The sequence below is a fragment of the Bombina bombina genome, unplaced genomic scaffold (genome assembly GCF_027579735.1).
Source record: "Bombina bombina isolate aBomBom1 unplaced genomic scaffold, aBomBom1.pri scaffold_867, whole genome shotgun sequence".
In the NCBI taxonomy this organism is placed as follows: domain Eukaryota; kingdom Metazoa; phylum Chordata; class Amphibia; order Anura; family Bombinatoridae; genus Bombina; species Bombina bombina.
In genome coordinates, this window is record NW_026512860.1 from 57,650 (window position 1) to 82,711 (window position 25,062).

General features: G+C 37.4%; 1 protein-coding gene across 1 annotated transcript in view; it reads left to right on the top strand.

The window, feature by feature from the left end:
* The window catches only part of LOC128644556 (A-kinase anchor protein 9-like), a gene marked incomplete at both ends in the record, with an annotated part of 127,610 nt that overhangs the window by 55,591 nt on the left and 46,957 nt on the right, over positions 1-25,062 (top strand). Inside the window, one exon of the mRNA XM_053697129.1 lies at positions 18,527-18,751. Within this exon, the coding sequence (XP_053553104.1) occupies positions 18,527-18,751 (225 nt within the window). The remainder of the gene's footprint in view (positions 1-18,526; positions 18,752-25,062) is intronic.

A 25,062-nucleotide genomic window follows, 5' to 3' on the forward strand; every position in this document is an offset into this window, starting at 1 on the left:
TTATTGCTCTAGTAATTTTTGAGATGTAAGATTTTAAAACATGCTGACTGAAAGTTGTTAAAGTTTTCATGTGTGCAAGTAATTGCTGTTCATATTTTTTTTATATATATTTTGTTTATGCTTTAATGTCTAAATGAACATTAGTGTTTTCCAAATTGACAAAACATTAAGCCAGTTTTCATTCAAAAAAAGCAAACATGAGCAAGTGAAATGTATACAAACGTATATGTTGTTTTAAGAAACGTCAAATATTTGCTTTACTAGGGAATGGTCTATATGTTGAGTCTTCACTTTGAGACTCAAGGCATAGAAGGGGTAATTTCTTCATCATAACAGTAAGTATGATATCAATTAAATGCTATCTAGTAGGAGGTTTTGCCTTGATATTACATTACAGTCTATTTACAAATCTTTTAGCAGAAAATTTAGCTTAATACTTTTTAAGAAAGCGGTGCTGTGTATGGAATTAATGTTTGATTCACTGTGTAACCGGTAATCAGTGGGGATTTTTTTCCATGGAAAGTTCTGTAATCTTTTTGTTTTAGATTTTAATAAGCCTTTTTTTTATTTTTCTTGTTTATATTTAAGTTTGTCATACAACAGAATGTTTTGGAGATTTTTTATTTTCTCAGCAGTTGTATATACCTATTAAATGATGACTTCAATATTACAGACTATAAATGCAGAACAATACTATGGGGGTCTAGTATGGGTGTGCTGATTTTCTTCTGAGAACTGTAGAGGAGAGAATGTAACTTTTTCCTACAGGAAACTCGCTGTTTTTGCAAATCTAAGGGTTATCATGAATTATTTGGCAATATGTGTTTTTATAATTGCACTATTGCTTGCAAATATCTGCCTAGGTGATTATACACAGTTAAAGGGGCATTAAACAGAGTTTTTTTGATTCAGATAGAACATACAATTTTAAACTAATGTACTTCTATTATCAAATTTGCTCAATTCTCTTGGTATTCTTTGTTGAAGGAACATCAATTCACTACTGGACCTAGCTGAACACTGTTGAGCCAATAACAAGAGGAATGTGTGTAGCCACCAATCTCCAGCTACATCCCAGTAGTGCATTGCTCCTCCTGAGCCTACCTAGGTATGCTTTTCAACAAAGGATACTCAAAGAACAAAGTATGTTTCATAATAGAAAAGTCTCTTAACATGACAAGCTGTATCTCAAACATGAATGTTTATTTTTGCCTTTTATTTACTTTTAATAATAATGCAGCATAATTGTGCTATAACCTACGTGTGACGATGGCTGTCCCCTGCGGTACTATACAAGTACAGAACAAATTAAGTCAGATAAGAGCTCTCAATGTGATATATACAAGTCCTGTGCATAATTCAATAGAGAAGTACAGAGAATGTTATCATACATAACATGAGTCAGTTATAAGAGATCTCAATGTGATATATACAAGTCCTGTGCATAATTCAATAGAGAAGTACAGAGAATGTTATCATACATAACAACGTGAGTCAGTTATAAGAGCTCTAAATGTGATATATACAAGTCCTGTGCATAATTCAATAGAGAAGTACAGAGAATGTTATTATACATAACAACGTGAGTCAGTTATAAGAGCTCTAAATGTGATATATACAAGTCCTGTGCATAATTCAATAGAGAAGTACAGAGAATGTTATTATACATAACAACATGAGTCAGTTATAATAGATCTCAATGTGATATATACAAGTCCTGTGCATAATTCAATAGAGAAGTACAGAGAATGTTATCATCCATAACAACATGAGTCAGTTATAAGAGCTCTCAATGTGATATATACAAGTCCTGTGCATAATTCAATAGAGAAGTACAGAGAATGTTATCATCCATAACAACATGAGCCAGTTATAAGAGCTCTAAATGTGATATATACAAGTCCTGTGCATAATTCAATAGAGAAGTACAGAGAATGTTATCATACATAACATGAGTCAGTTATAAGAGATCTCAATGTGATATATACAAGTCCTGTGCATAATTCAATAGAGAAGTACAGAGAATGTTATCATCCATAACAACATGAGTCAGTTATAAGAGCTCTCAATGTGATATATACAAGTCCTGTGCATAATTCAATAGAGAAGTACAGAGAATGTTATCATCCATAACAACATGAGTCAGTTATAAGAGCTCTCAATGTGATATATACAAGTCCTGTGCATAGAGAAGTACAGAGAATGTTATTATACATAACAACGTGAGTCAGTTATAAGAGCTCTAAATGTGATTTATACAAGTCCTGTGCATAATTCAATAGAGAAGTACAGAGAATGTTATTATACATAACATGAGTCAGTTATAAGAGCTCTCAATGTGATTTATACAAGTCCTGTGCATAATTCAATAGAGAAGTACAGAGAATGTTATCATATATAACATGAGTCAGTTATAAGAGATCGCAATGTGATATATACAGGTCCTGTGCATAATTCAGTAGAGAAGAATGTTATCATACATAACAACGTCAGTTATAAGAGCTCTAAATGTGATATATACAAGTCCTGTGCATAGAGAAGTGCAGAGAATGTTATCATACATAACATGAGTCAGTTATAAGAGCTCTCAATGTGATATATACAAGTCCTGTGCATAGAGAAGTGCAGAGAATGTTATTATCATACATAACATGAGTCAGTTATAAGAGCTCTCAATGTGATATATACAAGTCCTGTGCATAGAGAAGTGCAGAGAATGTTATTATCATACATAACATGAGTCAGTTATAAGAGATCGCAATGTGATATATACAGGTCCTGTGCATAATTCAGTAGAGAAGAATGTTATCATACATAACAACGTCAGTTATAAGAGCTCTAAATGTGATATATACAAGTCCTGTGCATAGAGAAGTGCAGAGAATGTTATCATACATAACATGAGTCAGTTATAAGAGCTCTCAATGTGATATATACAAGTCCTGTGCATAATTCAATAGAGAAGTACAGAGAATGTTATCATACATAACATGAGTCAGTTATAAGCGCTCTCAATGTGATATATACAAGTCCTGTGCATAATTCAATAGAGAAGTACAGAGAATGTTATCATACATAACATGAGTCAGTTATAAGCGCTCTCAATGTGATATATACAAGTCCTGTGCATAATTCAATAGAGAAGTACAGAGAATGTTATCATACATAACAACGTGAGTCAGTTATAAGAGCTCTAAATGTGATATATACAAGTCCTGTGCATAATTCAATAGAGAAGTACAGAGAATGTTATTATACATAACAACGTGAGTCAGTTATAAGAGCTCTCAATGTGATATATACAAGTCCTGTGCATAATTCAATAGAGAAGTACAGAGAATGTTATCATACATAACATGAGTCAGTTATAAGCGCTCTCAATGTGATATATACAAGTCCTGTGCATAATTCAATAGAGAAGTACAGAGAATGTTATCATACATAACAACGTGAGTCAGTTATAAGAGCTCTAAATGTGATATATACAAGTCCTGTGCATAATTCAATAGAGAAGTACAGAGAATGTTATTATACATAACAACGTGAGTCAGTTATAAGAGCTCTAAATGTGATATATACAAGTCCTGTGCATAATTCAATAGAGAAGTACAGAGAATGTTATCATACATAACATGAATCAGTTATAAGAGCTCTAAATGTGATATATACAAGTCCTGTGCATAATTCAATAGAGAAGTACAGAGAATGTTATTATACATAACAACGTGAGTCAGTTATAAGAGCTCTAAATGTGATATATACATGTCTAATAGGTTAATACATTAATATTCCCAACATTTTCTCTTTGTGGTTTAAAGTTTCTGATCATTATTGTTATGTTCAAGTACTAGAAGTTATGATTGAGGCTGTTGGGAATTTATGTTTTAGGGTTTTGTTCAGAATTGTTTTGTTTTCCGATATAGTGCCCTCATTTCCTACATTTTATGAGGTATACATGGTAAGATTATGCACAGTTTGAATAGTCAGGTATTTTATTCTGTTTTATTTATGGTAGTAAAATGTTTGTTCACAAGGGAATCAGTTGCTGTTTTGGGTTGTGACCTCTGGCTTTCAAAGGATAAATGAATGGCATTATTCTTAAAGAAACAAACCCAATTTTTTTTTCTTTCATGATTTAGAAAGAGCATGCAATTTTGAATAACGTTCCAATTTACTTCTGTTATTTAATTTGCTTCATTCTCTTGATATCCTTTGTTAAAAACATATCTAAATAGGCTTAGCAGCTGCTGATTGGTGGCTGCACATAGATGCATCATGTAATTGGTTCACCCATGTGCATTGCTATTTATTCAACAAAGGATATCTGAAGAATCAAGCAAATTAAATAATAGAAGTAAATTGGAATGTTGCTTAAAATTGCATTTTCTATCTGAATCATAATAGAAAAATCTTGGGTTTCTTGTCACTTTAATATATTTGGTGCTTAAAGGAGGATAAAAACCAAAAATTTTCTTTCATGATTCAGATAGAAAATGCAATTTCTTTCATGTAATTAACAAGAGTCCATGAGCTAGTGACGTATGGGATATACATTCCTACCAGGAGGGGCAAAGTTTCCCAAACCTTAAAATGCCTATAAATACACCCCTCACCACACCCACAAATCAGTTTTACAAACTTTGCCTCCAAGGGAGGTGGTGAAGTAAGTTTGTGCTAGATTCTACGTTGATATGCGCTCCGCAGCAAGTTGGAGCCCGGTTTTCCTCTCAGCGTGCAGTGAATGTCAGAGGGATGTGAGGAGAGTATTGCCTATTGAATGCAGTGATCTCCTTCTACGGGGTCTATTTCATAAGGTTCTCTGTTATCGGTCGTAGAGATTCATCTCTTACCTCCCTTTTCAGATCGACGATATACTCTTATATTTACCATTTCCTCTACTGATTCTCGTTTCAGTACTGGTTTGGCTTTCTACAAACATGTAGATGAGTGTCCTGGGGTAAGTAAGTCTTATTTTCTGTGACACTCTAAGCTATGGTTGGGCACTTTATTTATAAAGTTCTAAATATATGTATTCAAACATTTATTTGCCTTGACTCAGAATGTTCAACTTTCCTTATTTCCAGACAGTCAGTTTCATATTTGGGATTATGCTTTAAATTATCATATTTTGTCTTACCTCAAAAATTTGACTTTTTTCCCTGTGGGCTGTTAGGCTCGCGGGGGCTGAAAATGCTTCATTTTATTGCGTCATTTTTGGCGCGGATTTTTTTGGCGCAAAAATTCATTTCCGTTTCCGGCGTCATACGTGTCGCCGGAAGTTGCGTCATTTTTTGACGTTATTTTGCGCCAAAAATGTCGGCGTTCCGGATGTGGCGTCATTTTTGGCGCCAAAAGCATTTAGGCGCCAAATAATGTGGGCGTCTTATTTGGCGCCAAAAAATATGGGCGTCGCTTTTGTCTCCACATTATTTCAGTCTCATTTTCATTTGCTTCTGGTTGCTAGAAGCTTGATGTTTGGCATTTTTTTCCCATTCCTGAAACTGTCTTATAAGGAATTTGATTTATTTTGCTTTATATGTTGTTTTTTCTCTTACATATTGCAAGATGTCTCACGTTGCATCTGAGCCAGAAGATACTACAGGAAAACCACTGCCTGCTGGATCTACCAAAGCTAAGTGTATCTGCTGTAAACTTTTGGTAGCTATTTCTCCAGCTGTTGTTTGTATTAATTGTCATGACAAACTTGTTAAAGCAGATAATATTTCCTTTAGTGATGTACCATTGCCTGTTGCAGTTCCCTCAACATCTAAGGTGCAGAATGTTCCTGATAACATAAGAGATTTTGTTTCTGAATCCATAAAGAAGGCTTTGTCTGTTATTTCTCCTTCTAGTAAACGTAAAAAGTCTTTTAAATCTTCTCTCTCTACAGATGAATTTTTAAATGAACACCATCATTCTGATTCTTTGGACTCTTCTAGTTCAGAGGATTCTGTCTCAGAGATTGATGCTGATAAATCTTCATATTTATTTAAGATGGAATTTATTCGCTCTTTACTTAAAGAAGTACTAATTGCTTTAGAAATAGAGGATTCTAGTCCTCTTGATACTAATTCTATACGTTTGGATAAGGTTTTTAAAGCTCCTGCGGTTATTCCAGAAGTCTTTCCTGTTCCTAATGCTATTTCTGCAGTAATTGCTAAGGAATGGGATAAATTGGGTAATTCATTTACTCCTTCTAAACGTTTTAAGCAATTATATCCTGTTCCGCCTGACAGGTTAGAATTTTGGGACAAAATCCCTAAAGTTGATGGGGCTATTTCTACCCTTGCTAAACGTACTACCATTCCTACGTCAGATGGTACCTCGTTTAAGGATCCTTTAGATAGAAAAATTGAATCTTTTCTAAGAAAAGCTTATCTATGTTCAGGTAATCTTCTTAGACCTGCTATATCATTGGCTGATGTTGCTGCAGCTTCAACTTTTTGGTTGGAAACTCTAGCGCAACAAGTAACAAATCGTGATTCTCATGATATTATTATTCTTCTCCAGCATGCTAATAATTTCATCTGTGATGCCATTTTTGATATTATTAGAGTTGATGTTAGATTTATGTCTCTGGCTATCTTAGCCAGAAGAGCTTTATGGCTTAAGACTTGGAATGCTGATATGGCTTCTAAATCAACTCTACTTTCCATTTCTTTCCAGGGAAACAAATTATTTGGTTCTCAGTTGGATTCTATTATTTCAACTGTTACTGGTGGGAAAGGAACTTTTTTACCACAGGATAAAAAATCTAAAGGTAAAAACAGGGCTAACAATCGTTTTCGTTCCTTTCGTTTCAACAAAGAACAAAAGCCTGATCCTTCGTCCTCAGGAGCAGTTTCAGTTTGGAAACCATCTCCAGTCTGGAATAAATCCAAGCCTGCTAGAAAGGCAAAGCCTGCTTCTAAGTTCACATGAAGGTACGGCCCTCATTCCAGTTCAGCTGGTAGGGGGCAGGTTACGTTTTTTCAAAGAAATTTGGATCAAATCTGTTCACAATCTTTGGATTCAGAACATTGTTTCAGAAGGGTACAGAATTGGTTTCAAGATGAGACCTCCTGCAAAGAGATTTTTTCTTTCCCATGTCCCAGTAAATCCAGTGAAAGCTCAAGCATTTCTGAATTGTGTTTCAGATCTAGAGTTGGCTGGAGTAATTATGCCAGTTCCAGTTCCGGAACAGGGGATGGGGTTTTATTCAAATCTCTTCATTGTACCAAAGAAGGAGAATTCCTTCAGACCAGTTCTGGATCTAAAATTATTGAATCGTTATGTAAGGATACCAACGTTCAAGATGGTAACTGTAAGGACTATATTGCCTTTTGTTCAGCAAGGGAATTATATGTCCACAATAGATTTACAGGATGCATATCTGCATATTCCGATTCATCCAGATCATTATCAGTTCCTGAGATTCTCTTTTCTAGACAAGCATTACCAATTTGTGGCTCTACCGTTTGGCCTTGCTACAGCTCCAAGAATTTTCACAAAGATTCTCGGTGCCCTTCTGTCTGTAATCAGAGAACAGGGTATTGTGGTATTTCCTTATTTGGACGATATCTTGGTACTTGCTCCGTCTTTACATTTAGCAGAGTCTCATACGAATCGACTTGTGTTGTTTCTTCAAGATCATGGTTGGAGGATCAATTTACCAAAAAGTTCTTTGATTCCTCAAACAAGGGTAACCTTTCTGGGTTTCCAGATAGATTCAGTGTCCATGACTCTGTCTTTAACAGACAAGAGACGTCTAAAATTGATTACAGCTTGTCGAAACCTTCAGTCACAATCATTCCCTTCGGTAGCCTTATGCATGGAAATTCTAGGTCTTATGACTGCTGCATCGGACGCGATCCCCTTTGCTCGTTTTCACATGCGACCTCTTCAGCTCTGTATGCTGAACCAATGGTGCAGGGATTACACGAAGATATCTCAATTAATATCTTTAAAACCGATTGTTCGACACTCTCTAACGTGGTGGACAAATCACCATCGTTTAATTCAGGGGGCTTCTTTTGTTCTTCCGACCTGGACTGTAATTTCAACAGATGCAAGTCTCACAGGTTGGGGAGCTGTGTGGGGATCTCTGACGGCACAAGGAGTTTGGGAATCTCAGGAGGTGAGATTACCGATCAATATTTTGGAACTCCGTGCAATTTTCAGAGCTCTTCAGTTTTGGCCTCTTCTGAAGAGAGAATCGTTCATTTGTTTTCAGACAGACAATGTCACAACTGTGGCATACATCAATCATCAAGGAGGGACTCACAGTCCTCTGGCTATGAAAGAAGTATCTCGAATTTTGGTTTGGGCGGAATCCAGCTCCTGTCTAATCTCTGCGGTTCATATCCCAGGTGTAGACAATTGGGAAGCGGATTATCTCAGTCGCCAAACGTTGCATCCGGGCGAATGGTCTCTTCACCCAGAGGTATTTCTTCAGATTGTTCAATTGTGGGGGCTCCCAGAGATAGATCTGATGGCCTCTCATCTAAACAAGAAACTTCCCAGGTATCTGTCCAGATCCCGGGATCCTCAGGCGGAGGCAGTGGATGCATTATCACTTCCTTGGAAGTATCATCCTGCCTATATCTTTCCGCCTCTAGTTCTTCTTCCAAGAGTAATCTCCAAGATTCTGAGGGAATGCTCGTTTGTTCTGCTAATAGCTCCGGCATGGCCTCACAGGTTTTGGTATGCGGATCTTGTCCGGATGGCATCTTGCCAGCCATGGACTCTTCCGTTAAGACCAGACCTTCTGTCACAAGGTCCTTTTTTCCATCCGGATCTGAAATCCTTAAATTTAAAGGTATGGAGATTGAACGCTTGATTCTTGGTCATAGAGGTTTCTCTGACTCCGTGATTAATACTATGTTACAGGCTCGTAAATCTGTATCTCGAGAGATATATTATAGAGTCTGGAAGACTTAAATTTCATGGTGTCTTTCTCATCATTTTTCTTGGCATTCTTTTAGAATACCGAGAATTTTACAATTTCTTCAGGATGGTTTGGATAAGGGTTTGTCCGCAAGTTCTTTGAAAGGACAAATCTCTGCTCTTTCTGTTCTTTTTCACAGAAAGATTGCTATTCTTCCTGATATTCATTGTTTTGTACAAGCTTTGGTTCGTATAAAACCTGTCATTAAGTCAATTTCTCCTCCTTGGAGTTTGAATTTGGTTCTGGGAGCTCTTCAAGCTCCTCCGTTTGAACCTATGCATTCATTGGACATTAAATTACTTTCTTGGAAAGTTTTGTTCCTTTTGGCCATCTCTTCTGCTAGAAGAGTTTCTGAATTATCTGCTCTTTCGTGTGAGTCTCCTTTTCTGATTTTTCATCAGGATAAGGCGGTGTTGCGAACTTCTTTTGAATTTTTACCTAAAGTTGTGAACTCCAACAACATTAGTAGAGAAATTGTGGTTCCTTCATTATGTCCTAATCCTAAGAATTCTAAGGAGAAATCATTGCATTCTTTGGATGTTGTTAGAGCTTTGAAATATTATGTTGAAGCTACGAAATCTTTCCGTAAGACTTCTAGTCTATTTGTTATCTTTTCCGGTTCTAGGAAAGGCCAGAAAGCTTCTGCCATTTCTTTGGCATCTTGGTTGAAATCTTTAATTCATCTTGCCTATGTTGAGTCGGGTAAAACTCCGCCTCAAAGAATTACAGCTCATTCTACTAGGTCAGTATCTACTTCCTGGGCGTTTAGGAATGAAGCTTCGGTTGACCAGATCTGCAAAGCAGCAACTTGGTCTTCTTTGCATACTTTTACTAAATTCTACCATTTTGATGTATTTTCTTCTTCTGAAGCAGTTTTTGGTAGAAAAGTTCTTCAGGCAGCGGTTTCAGTTTGAATCTTCTGCTTATGTTTTTTGTTAAACTTTATTTTGGGTGTGGATTATTTTCAGCAGGAATTGGCTGTCTTTATTTTATCCCTCCCTCTCTAGTGACTCTTGTGTGGAAAGATCCACATCTTGGGTAGTCATTATCCCATACGTCACTAGCTCATGGACTCTTGTTAATTACATGAAAGAAAACATAATTTATGTAAGAACTTACCTGATAAATTCATTTCTTTCATATTAACAAGAGTCCATGAGGCCCACCCTTTTTTGTGGTGGTTATGATTTTTTTGTATAAAGCACAATTATTCCAATTCCTTATTTTATATGCTTCGCACTTTTTCTTATCACCCCACTTCTTGGCTATTCGTTAAACTGATTTGTGGGTGTGGTGAGGGGTGTATTTATAGGCATTTTAAGGTTTGGGAAACTTTGCCCCTCCTGGTAGGAATGTATATCCCATACGTCACTAGCTCATGGACTCTTGTTAATATGAAAGAAATGAATTTATCAGGTAAGTTCTTACATAAATTATGTTTTTAAACACTTTTCCTATTTACTTCTGTCACCATTCTCTTGGTATCCTTTGTTGAAGGAGCAGCAATGCACTACTGGGAGCTAGCTGAACACTCATGGTGAGCCAATCGAGGCATATGTGTGCAGCCACCAATCACCAGCTTGCTCCCAGTAGTGCATTGCTGTTTCTGAGCCTACCTTGGTATACTTTCAACAAAGAATACCAAGAGAACAAAGCAAATTAGATAATAAAAATAAATTAGAACATGTAATTGTAAACAACTTTCCATTTAATAAAGTTTAATTTTAACTTTACTATCCATTTAAAGGGACACAAAACCCAACATTTTTCTTTCATAATTAAGATACAGCATACATTTTAAAACAACTTTTCAGTTTTGCTCTGTTCCCTTGGTATACTTTGTAAAAGGAGGAGCAATACACTACTGGGAGCTAGCTGAACACATTGGTAAGCCAATAGCAAGAGGCATATATGTGCTGCCACCAATCAGCAACTAGCTCCTAGCTCCTGGGCCTACCTAGGTATGCTTTTCAACAAAGGATACCAAGATAACAAAACAAATGAGATATTAGAAGTAAAATGAAGAGTTGTTTAAAATTACATGCTCAATCTAAATAATGAAGGAAGCCTTTAGGGTTTTATGTCCCTTTAATGTGTGTGGTAGTGTTGTTTTATAGTGAGGTGGAATTCATTAAATATTTTATACAATTGAAGATTCATCTGCTTTCCAGATTATTGTAGTGAAAGTATACCTAGGATCTTATGCTGCAAGTGGATAGCAAATCTTTTTACTGCTTTGTAAGGTATAGTTTAGTGGTTAGTATTTCAAGAAGATGCCCAAGCAATAAGTCAGAGACAAATTTATTTTCTTTAAATAGACAGTCTACTCCAAAATGTTTAACCCCTTAATGACCGCAGCACTTTTCCATTTTCTGTCCGTTTGGCACCAAGGCTATTTTTACATTTTCTCGCCATTAAATGGACTTTCTAAAGATACCATTATTTTTATAATTTACTCTAATTTTTTTGATAAAATATGAGGAAAAAATGAAAAAAAAAACACACTTTTTCTAACTTTGACCCCCAAAATCTGTTACACATCTACAACCACCAAAAAAATCCCATGCTAAATAGTTTATAAATTTTGTTCTGAGTTTAGAAATAACCAATGTTTACATGTTCTTTGCTTTTTTTGCAATTTATAGGGCCATAAATACAAGTAGCACTTTGCTATTTCCAAACCACTTTTTTTCAAAATGAGTGCTAGTTACATTGGGACACTGATATCTTTCAGGAATACCTGAATATCCCTTGACATGTATATATTTTTTTTTAGAAGACATCCCAAAGTATTGATCTAGGCCCATTTTGGTATATTTCATGCCACCATTTCACCGCCAAATGCGATCAAATAAAAAAATCGTTCACTTTTTCACAAATTTTTTCACAAACTTTAGGTTTCTCACTGAAATCATTTACAAACAGCTTGTGCAATTATAGCATAAATGGTTGTAAATTCTTCTCTGGGATCCCCTTTGTTCATAAATAGCAGACATATATGGCTTTGGCGTTGCTTTTTGGTAATTAGAAGGCTGCTAAATGCCACTGCGCACCACACGTGTTTTATGCCCAGCAGTGAAGGGGTTAATTAGGGAGCTTGTATGGTTAATTTTAGCTTTAGTGTAGTGTAGTAGACAACCCCAAGTATTGATCTAGGCCCATTTTGGTATATTTCATGCCACCATTTCACCACCATATGCGATCAAATTTAAAAAAACGTTAAATTTTTCACAATTTTAGGTTTCTCACTGAAATTATTTACAAACAGCTTGTGCAATTATGGCACAAATGGTTGTAAATGCTTCTCTGGGATCCCCTTTGTTCAGAAATAGCAGACATATATGACTTCGGCGTTGCTTTTTGGTAATTAGAAGGCCGCTAAATGCTGCTGCGCATCACACGTATATTATGGCTAGCAGTGAAGGGGTTAATTAGGTAGTTTGTAGGGAGCTTGCAGGGTTAATTTTAGCTTTAGTGTAGAGATCAGCCTCCCACCTGACACATCCCACCCCCTGATCCCTCCCAAACAGCTCCCTTCCCTCCCCCACCCCACAATTGTCCCCGCCATCTTAAGTACTGGCAGAAAGTCTGCCAGTGCTAAAATAAAAGGTTTTTTTAATTTGTTCTTTTTTTTTTTTTAGCATATTTACATATGCTGCTTTGTAGAATCCCCCCTTAGCCCCCAACCTCCCTGATCCACCCCCAAAACAGCTCTCTTACCCTCCCCCTCTGCATTATTGGGGGCCATCTTGGGTACTGGCAGCTGTCTGCCAGTACCCAGTTTCAAGAAAAAAACTTTTTTTTAAAAAAAAAAAAAATAGAAATTCTGTAGTGTAGCTTCCCCCCCCCCCACAGACAAACCCCAACACCTTAATTGATTTATAAAAAAAAACTTTTATTCCCTTTTTTTTGTATTTTTTTGTTTAACTTTTTTTCTGTAGTGTAGCGGTTCCCACCCGCTCCCTCCCCATGCACGCCCCCGCCCTTCCGTGCACGCGCGCGCGTCAGTGCGCGCCCCTGATCATCCACGCCCACGATCCCGCCCCCCCTGCACGTCACCAAGGCCATTGATGGCCACCACCCGCCTCCCACCAGCCTCCCACCCACCAACGCGGTAAGCCAACAATCTCCGGTGCAGAGAGGGCCACAGAGTACGTCCTTGGTATTTTTTTAGAGGACGTACCCTGCACGTCCTCGGTCGTTAAGGGGTTAAAAAAATAGATAACACTACCCATTCCCCAGCTTTGCACAACCACCATTGTTATATTAATCTTCTTTATAACTTTTTAAACCTCTAAAAGTTTCTGCCTGTCTTTAAGCCTTTGCCGCCTCTTATCTCAGTGCATTTTTATAACTTTTCACAGCAAGACAATGCTAGTTCATGTGTGCCAGATAACATTGTTCTTGCTCCTGTAGCGTTATTCATGAGTCAGCACTGATTGGCTAAAAGGCAAGTCTGTAAATAGCACTGAGATAAGGGGGCAAGGTAATCACAGAGGTAAAAAGTATATTAATATAATCGTATTAGTTATGAAAAACTGCGGAATGGGTAATAAAGGAATTATCTATCTTTATGAACAATAACATGTTATGGAGTAGACTGTCCCTTTAGGAAAAAGTCAGTTAATCAGCGTCAACAAAAGTTGATTAATATATATTACAAAAATTACCTCAGATATATTGAAATATCTTCTATGTGAAGAACATTGAAATGTAAAATATTCATAACTACCTTTGGGTTGGCGCAGTTGGTCTAATGCATGTCAGGTTAGTGTGCAAGCGATAAGTTTTAAAGTTTATAGGGATAAATTATCATGGTTGCGATATCTGAAGTTAGAGCGCATCAACTCGCACGCCAACATTTTACTTTCAACTTGTAATCCACGCGCATTAAAAGTTTACTTCTGGCTGTGTTTGCACGCAAGGGAAAGCGGTAAATAGCGCGCCACTTGTAATCTGGCCCTATGTGTTCCACCCCCAAAAAATAGGTTAGACATATAACAGATTCACACTCATCCTATTGTAGTTCCTGAGCAAGACGGGGTCAGTGATTGATTGGTATGTGTGTGTGCTGCTCCTAATTATTTTTCCTGCAGTACTTCAGCTATGCTTAAGGACATCAAAGTGCAAAACGAATATGCTCTAATGTTACTTAGCAAATTATAATTTCCCTATTGCTTGAATATAACTACAGTTGTATGCAAAAGTTTAGGCACCCCTGACAATTTCCATGATTTTCATTTATAAATAATTGGGTGTTTCGATCAGCAATTTCATTTTGATCTATCAAATAACTGAAGGACACAGTAATATTTCAGTAGTAAAATGAGGTTTATTGGATTAACAGAAAATGTGTAATATGCATCAAAACGCAATTAGATAGGTGCATAAATTTGGGCACCATTGTCATTTTGTTGATTTGAATACCTGTAACTACTTAGCACTGATTAATTGGAGCACACAATTGGTTTGGTGAGCCCATTAAGCCTTGAACTTCATAGACAGGTGCATCCAATCATGAGAAAAGGTATTTAAAGGGACAGTCAACACCAGAATTTTTGTTGTTTAAAAAGAAAGATAATCCCTTTATTACCCCTTCCCCAGTTTTGCATAACCAACACAGTTATAATAATACACGTTTTACCTCTGTAATTATCTTGTATCTAAGCTTCTGCTGACTGCCCCCTTATTTCAGTTCTTTTGACAGACATGCAGTTTAGCCAATCAGTGCTCACTCCTAGGTCACTTTACGTGCATGAGCTCAATGTTATCTATATGAAACATGTGAACTAATGCCCTCTAGTGGTCAAAATGTATTCAGATTAGAATTAGTCTTCAAGGTCTAAGAAATTAACATATGAACCTCCTAGTTTTAGCTTTCAACTAAGAATACCAAGAGAATAAAGCAAAATTGGTGATTAAAGTAAATTGGGAAGTTGTTTAAAAGTGCATGCCCTATTTAAAACATGAAAGTTTTTTTTTTTTGACTTGACTGTCCCTTTAAGGTGACCAATTGCAAGTTGTTGTTGTTCTCTTTAACTCTCCTCTGAAGAGTGGCAACATGGGGGCCTCAAAACAACTCTCAAATGACCTGAAAATAAAGATTGTTCAACATTATGGTTTAGGGGAAGGCTACAAAAAGCTATCACAGAGATTTAAGCTGTCTGTGTGCACTGTGCGGAAATGGAAGACCACAGGCACAGTTCTTGTTAAGGCTAGAAGTAGCAGGCCAAGTAAAATATCGGAAAGGTAAAGGATGGTGAGAACGGTCAAAAACAGCCCACAGACCACCTACAACATGAACTTGCTGCAGATGGTGTCACTGTGCATCGTTCAACAATTCAGCGCACTTTGCACAAGGAGAAGCTGTATCGGAGAGTGATGCGGAAGAAGCCTTTTCTGCACACATGCCACAAACAGTCGCTTGAGGTATGCAAACGCACATTTGGACAAACCAGCTTCATTTTGGAAGAAGGTGCTGTGGACTGATGAAACAAAGATTGAGTTATTTGTTCATAACAAGTGGCATTATGCATGGCGGAAAAAGAACACAGCGTTCCAAGGCAAACACTTGCTAGCCACAGTAAAATTTGGTGGATGTTCCATCATGCTGTGTGGCCAGTGCCGGTACTTGAAATCTTGTTAAAGTTGAGGGTCGCATGGATTCCACTTAATATCAGCTGATACTTGAGAATAATGTTGAGGAATCAGTCACAAAGTTAAAGTTACACCGGAGCTGGATATTTCAACAAGAAAACGACCCAAAACACTGCTCAAAATCTACTGTGGTATTTATCCAGAGGAATAAGTACAATGTTCTGTAATCCCCAGTCCCCAGACCTGAATATCATTGAAAATCTGTGGGGTGATTTGAAGTGGGCTGTCCATGCTCGGCAACCATCAAACCTAACTGAACTGGAGATGTTTTGCAAGGAGGAATGGTCCAAAATACCTTCATCCAGAATCCAGACACTCATTACAGGCTATAGGAAGCGTCTAGAGGCAATTTTAGCTAAAGGAGGCTCTACTAAATATTGATGCAATATTTCTGTTGGGGTGCCCAAATTTATGCACCTGTCTAATTTAGTTTTGATGCCTATTGCATATTTTCTCTTAATCCAATAAACCTCATTTCACTAGTGAAATATTACTGTGTCATTCAGTTATTTGATAGATCAAAATTAAATTGCTGATCCAAACACCCAATTATTTATAAATGAAAATTATTGAAATTGTCAGGGGTGCTTAAACTTTTGCGTACGATTATATTTTTAACCGCTGCAAAGTTAGTCATCTCCAGAGCAGCAGTGCAACTAGTTGAACACATCTGGGGGGATAATATAAAAATGATCCTCCAGTACTGCAAGATCACAAGATACATCTCCAAGGGGCATTCCTGCTTTTCTGTATGTGTAGAAGAGACAAGCCCAGTGCAATATAGCACTTCAACACAATAGAGTTCTTCTGCATTTACACTTTGTGCTTTGTATTTTGTATTATTTAAGGCTTCAGATTATTTTATTACGTTTAAACGTTGCACTTTCTATTTTGTATTTTTGTGCATATAGATTCTGTATACAGTAGTGTATTTAGGATTGTGATTTTACAAATTCTGATTATGCTTTGACAAATTCTGTGTAGCTTTAACATATTTATTTATGTGTATCTCTAACAAATTACAGGCTCTTTGTATTTCTTCTATTTAAAATAAAACTGGCAACTTCAGTGTCCCAGAGAAGTTAGTTATTTTCTATGGGCCTGATTATCAAAGATTCTCTCGTTTGGAGAGAAATTATAGTGCAGACTTCACAGGTGCTGAACTCACTGAATTCTGTAAGACATGGGCGGATCCTGGAAGTCCCAGAGAGAGGACTTCCATAGAAAGTAATGGGGCTCTCTGGGTGGGTACAGAATTTAACAGGGGACGCATGGGAACTGATACAAATGAAACAAATGTTTTCACTACATCCTGGTTATATTGGTTAGTGATGGGAATAGGAGGGTGGGAAGTTGATCGGGGAGAGGGGGTAGGATATTGAGGGGGGCAGCTACACTACAGAAAATGGCGCTTTTTTTTTTTTTTTAAATGCCTAATTTGCAGCAAACTGGGTACTGGCAGACAGCTGCAAGTACCTAAGATGGCGGCAATTAGGTAGAGGGGGGGTTGTAGAGCTTTTTTGGGGGGGGTTAGGGGGTAACCTATACTGCAGAAAATATGTTTTGTTTTTTTTTAAATTATAAAACAAAAAACAAAAGGCTTTTATTTTCATACTGGCAGACTTTCTGCCAGTACTTAAGATGTCAGTGACAATTGTAAGGTGGGGGGGTAAGAATATAGCTGTTTGAGAGGGGTCAGGGAGGGATCAGGGGGTGGGATCTGTCAGGTGGGAGGCTGATCTCTACACTAAAGCTAAAATTATCCCTACAAGCTACCTAATTAACCCCTTCACTACTGGGAATAATACAAGTGTGGTGCGCAGCGGCATTTAGCAGCCTTCTATTTACCAAAAAGCAATGCCAGAGCCATATATGCCTGCTATTTCTGAACAAAGGGGATCTCAGAAAAACATTTACAACAATTTGTGCAATGATTGCACAAGCTGTTTGTAAATAATTTCAGTGAGAAACCTAAAATTGTGAAAAAGTTAACAATTTTTTTTTTATTTGATCACATTTGGAGGTGAAATGGTGGCATAAAATATACCAAAATGGGCCTAGATCAATACTTTGAGTTGTCTACTAAAAATATATATATAGTTTTGATAGTTAAATATAAAAAAGGCTCTATTTCTGTTTAAATGTAGTAATGGCAAAAATGCTAAAAATGCTGTTTTTTTTCGGGGAAGTTTTTGTCTAAAATGCCCGGTCCTTAAGGGGCTAATACTCTCCATTAGGTAAAATTGATTATTGTGAACACATTAAAGTGGAGAAAAATGTAGGGTACACTGTCCCTTTTTAAAGAGACCGTAAACACCAAAAATATTATTGTTTAAAAAAGACAGATAATCCCTTTTTATTTACCATTCCCTAGTTTTGCATAAACACTGTTATATCAATATACTTTTTTACCTTGTACATTTAGCCACCTATCTGCAAGCGCTACCCAGGTGCTGAACCAAAAATGGTCTGGCTCCCATTCCTGCTTTTTCAAATAAAGATACTAAGAGAACGAAGACAAATTAATAAGAGTTGCTTAAAATTGCCTGCTCTATCTGAATCATGAAAAAAAAATTGGGTTTCATATACCTTTATTTTGGACTTTTCCCTTTTAAGTTTGACTTTCTTTTCCCTTTAAACACATTGGATGTAAGGGACACTAATGCAGAACTGCCTGTTCTAACAAATTAGAGCATGTCCTGTTTGCATTAGTATGTGCCTTTAATGTGCAACCTTATTTTTATACACATGGTTTATTCTGTCTGAGGTGCTCCGTTTTTTAGCAATTAGGTATAAAAGATATCTTAAAAAGATTCATAAAGTCCATGTGATTTATCATATAATTTTTTTTTTGCACTTACTAATTGCTCGTAAATTTTTTTGTCAGCAATACAAACTTTCATTGTAGAATTGATGTATAGATTTATTTTGTGTATTTGACAGGACTATAACCAGATGGTTGCAATGGGTGCGGAAAGTGCAAAACTGAGGCTTTTGTATGAGGAGCGTGTGGAAGACATGAGGCAGGAGCTGGTGAGGCAGGAACAGGAATACCAACAGGCAACTGAGGCCTTGAGACTGTCTCATATGTCACAGCTAGAAAGGCAAATGTACGACCAGGAGCAACTGCTTGCTGAGCTTCATATGCTCAGGACACAGCTAGCTGAGGTAAGTTGCCTGGCTTCTCTTTTTCCTTGTCTCTAATAGACAATGAAAATTTGTCTTAGGTACAAATTACAAAGAACTAATGAATAATAGACCATGGTGAAAGAAAGATTTGTTTGCCCCTCCTCACCCCCACCAACTGTATCATCACATAATATGCAGCTGGGTAGGTACTGTTATTTTAGATATATGTGTAACTGAATCCTCCGTTCAGGTATATGACCCTGCATTCAGGCAGGTTCCGCTATGTCAGCTCTTTGTTCAGTTTAAAACCTCAGATCAGGTGTATGACCCTGATGTTTTACAGGCCATTATGTCAGTTTTTTGTCCAGTTAAAACATTAGGAGCTAAATTACAAGTGGAGCGGTATGGGGGTCAAGCATAACACTACTAGAAGTAATCTTTTCTTTCATGTAATTAGCAAGAGTCCATGAGCTAGTGACGTATGGGATATACATTCCTACCAGGAGGGGCAAAGTTTCCCAAACCTCAAAATGCCTATAAATACACCCCTCACCACACCCACAAATCAGTTTTACAAACTTTGCCTCCCATGGAAGTGGTGAAGTAAGTTTGTGCTAGATTCTTCGTTGATATGCGCTTCGCAGCAGGCTGGAGCCCTGTTTTCCTCTCAGTGTGCAGTGAATGTCAGAGGGATGTGAAGAGAGTATTGCCTATTTGAATTCAATGATCTCCTTCTACAGGGTCTATTTCATAGGTTCTCTGTTATCGGTCGTAGAGATTCATCTCTTACCTCCTTTTCAGATCGATAATATACTCTTATATATATACCATTACCTCTACTGATTCTCGTTTCAGTACTGGTTTGGCTTTCTACTACATGTAGATGAGTGTCCTGGGGTAAGTAAGTCTTATTTTTGTGACACTCTAAGCTATGGTTGGGCACTTTTATATAAAGTTCTAAATATATGTGTTTAAACATTTATTTGCCTTGATTCAGGATGTTCAACATTCCTTTTTTCAGACAGTCAGTTTCATTATTGGGATAATGCATATGAATAATCAATTTTTCTTACCTTTAAATTTGACTTTTTTCCTGTGGGCTGTTAGGCTCGCGGGGGCTGAAAATGCTTCTTTTTATTGCGTCATTTTTGGCGCAGACTTTTTTGGCGCAAAAATTTTCTTTGTCATTTCCGGCGTCATACTTGTCGCCGGAAGTTGCGTCATTTTTTTTATGTTTTCGCGCCAAAAATGTCGGCGTCACCGGATGTGGCGTCATTTTTGGCGCTTAAAGCATTTAGGCGCCAAATAATGTGGGCGTCTTTTTTGGTGCTAAAAAATATGGGCGTCATTATTGTCTCCACATTATTTAAGTCTCATTGTTTATTTGCTTCTGGTTGCTAGAAGCTTGTTCATTGGCATTTTTTCCCATTCCTGAAACTGTCATTTAAGGAATTTGATCAATTTTGCTTTATATTTTGTTTTTTCTATTACATATTGCAAGATTTCTCAGATTGACCCTGAATCAGAAGATACTTCTGGAAAATTGCTACCTGATGCTGGATTTACCAAAGTTAAGTGTATTTGTTGTAAACTTGTGGTAACTGTTCCTCCGGCTGTTGTTTGTAATGAATGTCATGAAAAACTTGTTAATGCAGATAATATTTCCTTTAGTAATGTTCCATTACCTGTTGCTGTTCCATCAACATCTAATATTCAGGGTGTTCCTGTTAACATAAGAGATTTTGTTTCTAAATATATTAAGAAGGCTATGTCTGTTATTCCTCCTTCCAGTAAACGTAAAAGGTCTTTTAAAACTTCTAATTTTTCAGATGAATTTTTAAATGAACATCATCATTCTGATTCTGTTTCTGATAATGATTTTTCTGGTTCAGAGGATTCTGTTTCAGAGGTTGATACTGATAAATCTTCATATTTATTTCAAATGGAATTTATTCGCTCTTTACTTAAAGAAGTCTTAATTTCATTAGAAATAGAGGAATCTGGTCCTCTTGATACTAAATCTAAACGTTTGAATACGGTTTTTAAACCTCCTGTAGTTATTCCGGAGGTTTTTCCCGTCCCTGATGCTATTTCTGAAGTAATTTCCAGGGAATGGAATAATTTGGGTAATTAATTTACTCCTTCTAAACGGTTTAAGCAATTATATCCTGTGCCATCTGACAGATTAGAGTTTTGGGACAAAATCCCTAAGGTTGATGGGGCTATCTCTACTCTTGCTAAACGTATTCCTACGGCAGATAGTACTTCCTTTAAGGATCCTTTAGATAGGAAAATTTAATCCTTTCTAAGAAAAGCTTACTTATGTTCAGGTAATCTTCTTAGACCTGCTATATCTTTGGCGGATGTTGCTGCAGCTTCAACTTTCTGGTTGGAAGCTTTAGCACAACAAGTAACAGATCATAATACTCATAGCATTGTTAATCTTCTTCAACATGCTAATAACTTTATTTGTGATGCCATCTTTGATATCATTAGGGTTGATGTCAGGTATATGTCTTTAGCTATTTTAGCTAGAAGAGCTTTATGGCTTAAAACTTGGAATGCTGATATGTCTTCTAAGTCAACATTGCTTTCCCTTTCTTTCCAAGGTAATAAATTGTTTGGTTCACAGTTGGATTCTATTATTTCAACTGTTACTGGGGGGAAAGGAACTTTTTTACCACAGGATAAAAGATCTAAGGGTAAATTTAGGTCTGCTAATCGTTTTCGTTGCTTTCGTCACAATAAGGAACAAAAGCCTGATCCTTCCCCTACAGGAGCGGTATCAGTTTGGAAACCATCTCCAGTCTGGAATAAATCCAAGCCTTTTAGAAAGCCAAAGCCAGCTCCCAAGTCCACATGAAGGTGCGGCCCTCATTCCAGCCCAGCTGGTAGGGGGCAGATTACGATTTTTCAAAGAAATTTGGATCAATTTGATTCACAATCTTTGGATTCAAAATATTGTTTCACAAGGGTACAGAATAGGCTTCAAGATAAGGCCTCCTGCAAAAAGATTTTTTCTTTCCCGTGTCCCAATAAATCCAGTGAAGGCTCAAGCATTTCTGAAATGTGTTTCAGATCTAGAGTTGGCTGGAGTAATTGTGCCAGTTCCAGTTTTGGAACAGGGGCTGGGGTTTTACTCAAATCTCTTCATTGTACCAAAGAAGGAGAATTCCTTCAGACCAGTTCTGGATTTAAAAATATTGAATCGTTATGTAAGGATTCCAACATTCAAAATGGTAACTATAAGGACTATCCTGCCTTTTGTTCAGCAAGGGCATTATATGTCCACAATAGATTTACAGGATGCATATCTGCATATTCCGATTCATCCAGATCACTATCAGTTTCTGAGATTCTCATTTCTAGACAAGCATTACCAGTTTGTGGCTCTGCTGTTTGGCCTAGCAACAGCTCCAAGGATTTTTACAAAGGTTCTCGGTGCCCTTCTATCTGTAATCAGAGAACAGGGTATTGTGGTATTTCCTTATTTGGACGATATCTTGGTACTTGCTCAGTCTTCACATTTAGCAGAATCTCATACGAATCGACTTGTATCAATTTACCAAAGAGTTCGTTGATTCCCCAGACAAGGGTAACCTTTTTAGGTTTCCAGATAGATTCAGTATCCATGACTCTATCGCTGACGGACAAGAGACGTCTGAAATTGGTTTCAGCTTGTCGAAACCTTCAGTCTCAATCATTCCCTTCGGTAGCCTTATGCATGGAAATTCTAGGTCTTATGACTGCTGCATCGGACGCGATCCCCTTTGCTCGTTTTCACATGGGACCTCTTCAGCTCTGTATGCTGAACCAGTGGTGCAGGGATTATACAAAGATATCACAATTAATATCTTTAAAACCGATTGTACGACACTCTCTGACGTGGTGGACAGACCACCTTCGTTTAGTTCAGGGGGCTCCTTTTGTTCTTCCGACTTGGACTTTGATTTCAACAGATGCAAGTCTGACAGGTTGGGGAGCTGTATGGGGGTCTCTGACAGCACAAGGGGTTTGGGAATCTCAGGAGGCGAGATTACCAATCAACATTTTGGAACTCCGTGCGATTTTCAGAGCTCTTCAGTCGTGGCCTCTTCTAAAGAGAGAGTCGTTCAGTTGTTTTCAGACGGAAAATGTCACAACCGTGGCATATGTCAATCATCAAGGAGGGACTCACAGTCCTCTGGCTATGAAAGAAGTATCTCGAATACTTGTATGGGCGGAATCCAGCTCCTGTCTAATTTCTGCGGTTCATATCCCAGGTATAGACAATTGGGAAGCGGATTATCTCAGTCGCCAAACATTACATCCGGGCGAATTGTCTCTTCACCCAGAGGTATTTCGTCAGATTGTTCAAATGTGGGGACTTCCAGAAATAGATCTGATGGCTTCCTATCTAAACAAGAAGCTTCCCAGGTATCTGTCCAGATCCAGGGATCCTCAGGCGGAAGCAGTGGATGCATTGTCACTTCCTGCCTATATCTTTCCGCCTCTAGTTCTTCTTCCAAGAGTGATTTCCAAGATTCTAAAGGAGCGTTCATTTGTTCTGCTGGTGGCTCCAGCATGGCCTCACAGGTTTTGGTATGCGGATCTTGTCCGGATGGCTACTTGCCAACCGTGGACTTTTCCGTTAAGACCAGACCTTCTATAGCAAGGTCCTTTTTTCCATCAGGATCTCAAATCCTTAAATTTGAAGGTATGGAGATTGAACGCTTGATTCTCAGTCATAGAGGTTTCTCTGACTCTGTAATTAATACTATGTTACAGGCTCGTAAATCTGTATCTAGGAAGATATATTATCGAGTCTGGAAGGCTTACATTTCTTGGTGTTATTCTCATCATTTTTCTTGGCATTCTTTTAGAATTCCTAGAATTTTACAGTTTCTTCAGGATGGTTTGGATAAAGGACAAATCTATGCTCTTTCTGTTCTTTTTCACAGAAAGATTGCTAATCTTCCTGATATTCATTGTTTTGTACAGGCTTTGGTTCTTATAAAACCTGTTATTAAGTCAATTTCTCCTCCTTGGAGTTTGAATTTGGTTCTGGGGGCTCTTCAAGCTCCTCCGTTTGAACCTATGCATTCGCTGGATATTAAATTACTTTCTTGGAAAGTTTTGTTTCTTTTGGCCATCTCTTCTGCTAGAAGAGTTTCTGAATTATCTGCTCTTTCTTGTGAGTCTCTTTTTCTGATTTTTCATCAGGATAAGGTGGTGTTGCGAACTTCATTTAAATTTTTACCTAAGTTTGTGAATTCTAACAACATTAGTAGAGAAATTGTGGTTCCTTCATTGTGTCCTAATCCTAAGAACTCTAAGGAAAGATTGTTGCATTCTTTGGATGTAGTTAGAGCTTTGAAATATCATGTTGAAGCTACTAAAGATTTCCGAAAGACTTCTAATCTATTTGTTATCTTTTCTGGTTCTAGGAAAGGTCAGAAGGCTTCTGCCATTTCTTTGGCATCTTGGTTAAAGTCTTTGATTCATCATGCTTATGTTGAGTCGGGTAGAACTCCGCCTCAAAGGATTACAGCTCATTCGACTAGGTCAGTCTCTACTTCCTGGGCATTTAGGAATGAAGCTTCGGTTGATCAGATTTGCAAAGCAGCAACTTGGTCTTCTTTGCATACTTTTACTAAATTCTACCATTTTGATGTGTTTTCTTCTTCTGAAGCAGTCTTTGGTAGAAAAGTACTTCAGGCAGCTGTTTCAGTTTGATTCTTCTGCTTATAATTTCATTTTTTTTCATTATAAGATTTAAACTTTGTTTTGGGGTGTGGATTATTTTTCAGCGGAATTGGCTGTGTTTATTTTATCCCTCCCTCTCTAGTGACTCTTGCGTGGAAGATCCACATCTTGGGTATTCATTATCCCATACGTCACTAGCTCATGGACTCTTGCTAATTACATGAAAGAAAACATAATTTATGTAAGAACTTACCTGATAAATTCATTTCTTTCATATTAGCAAGAGTCCATGAGGCCCACCCTTTTTGAGGTGGTTATGATTTTTTTGTATAAAGCACAATTATTCCAATTCCTTATTTTTTATGCTTTCGCACTTTTTTCTTATCACCCCACTTCTTGGCTATTCGTTAAACTGATTTGTGGGTGTGGTGAGGGGTGTATTTATAGGCATTTTGAGGTTTGGGAAACTTTGCCCCTCCTGGTAGGAATGTATATCCCATACGTCACTAGCTCATGGACTCTTGCTAATATGAAAGAAATGAATTTATCAGGTAAGTTCTTACATAAATTATGTTTTTTTTTTTTCGTTTTTTTTGCATGCAGGTTAGCGTGCGTTTTACAAGTTGAAAGTAAATGTTTTACGTGCAAGCTACACCCGACGCTCA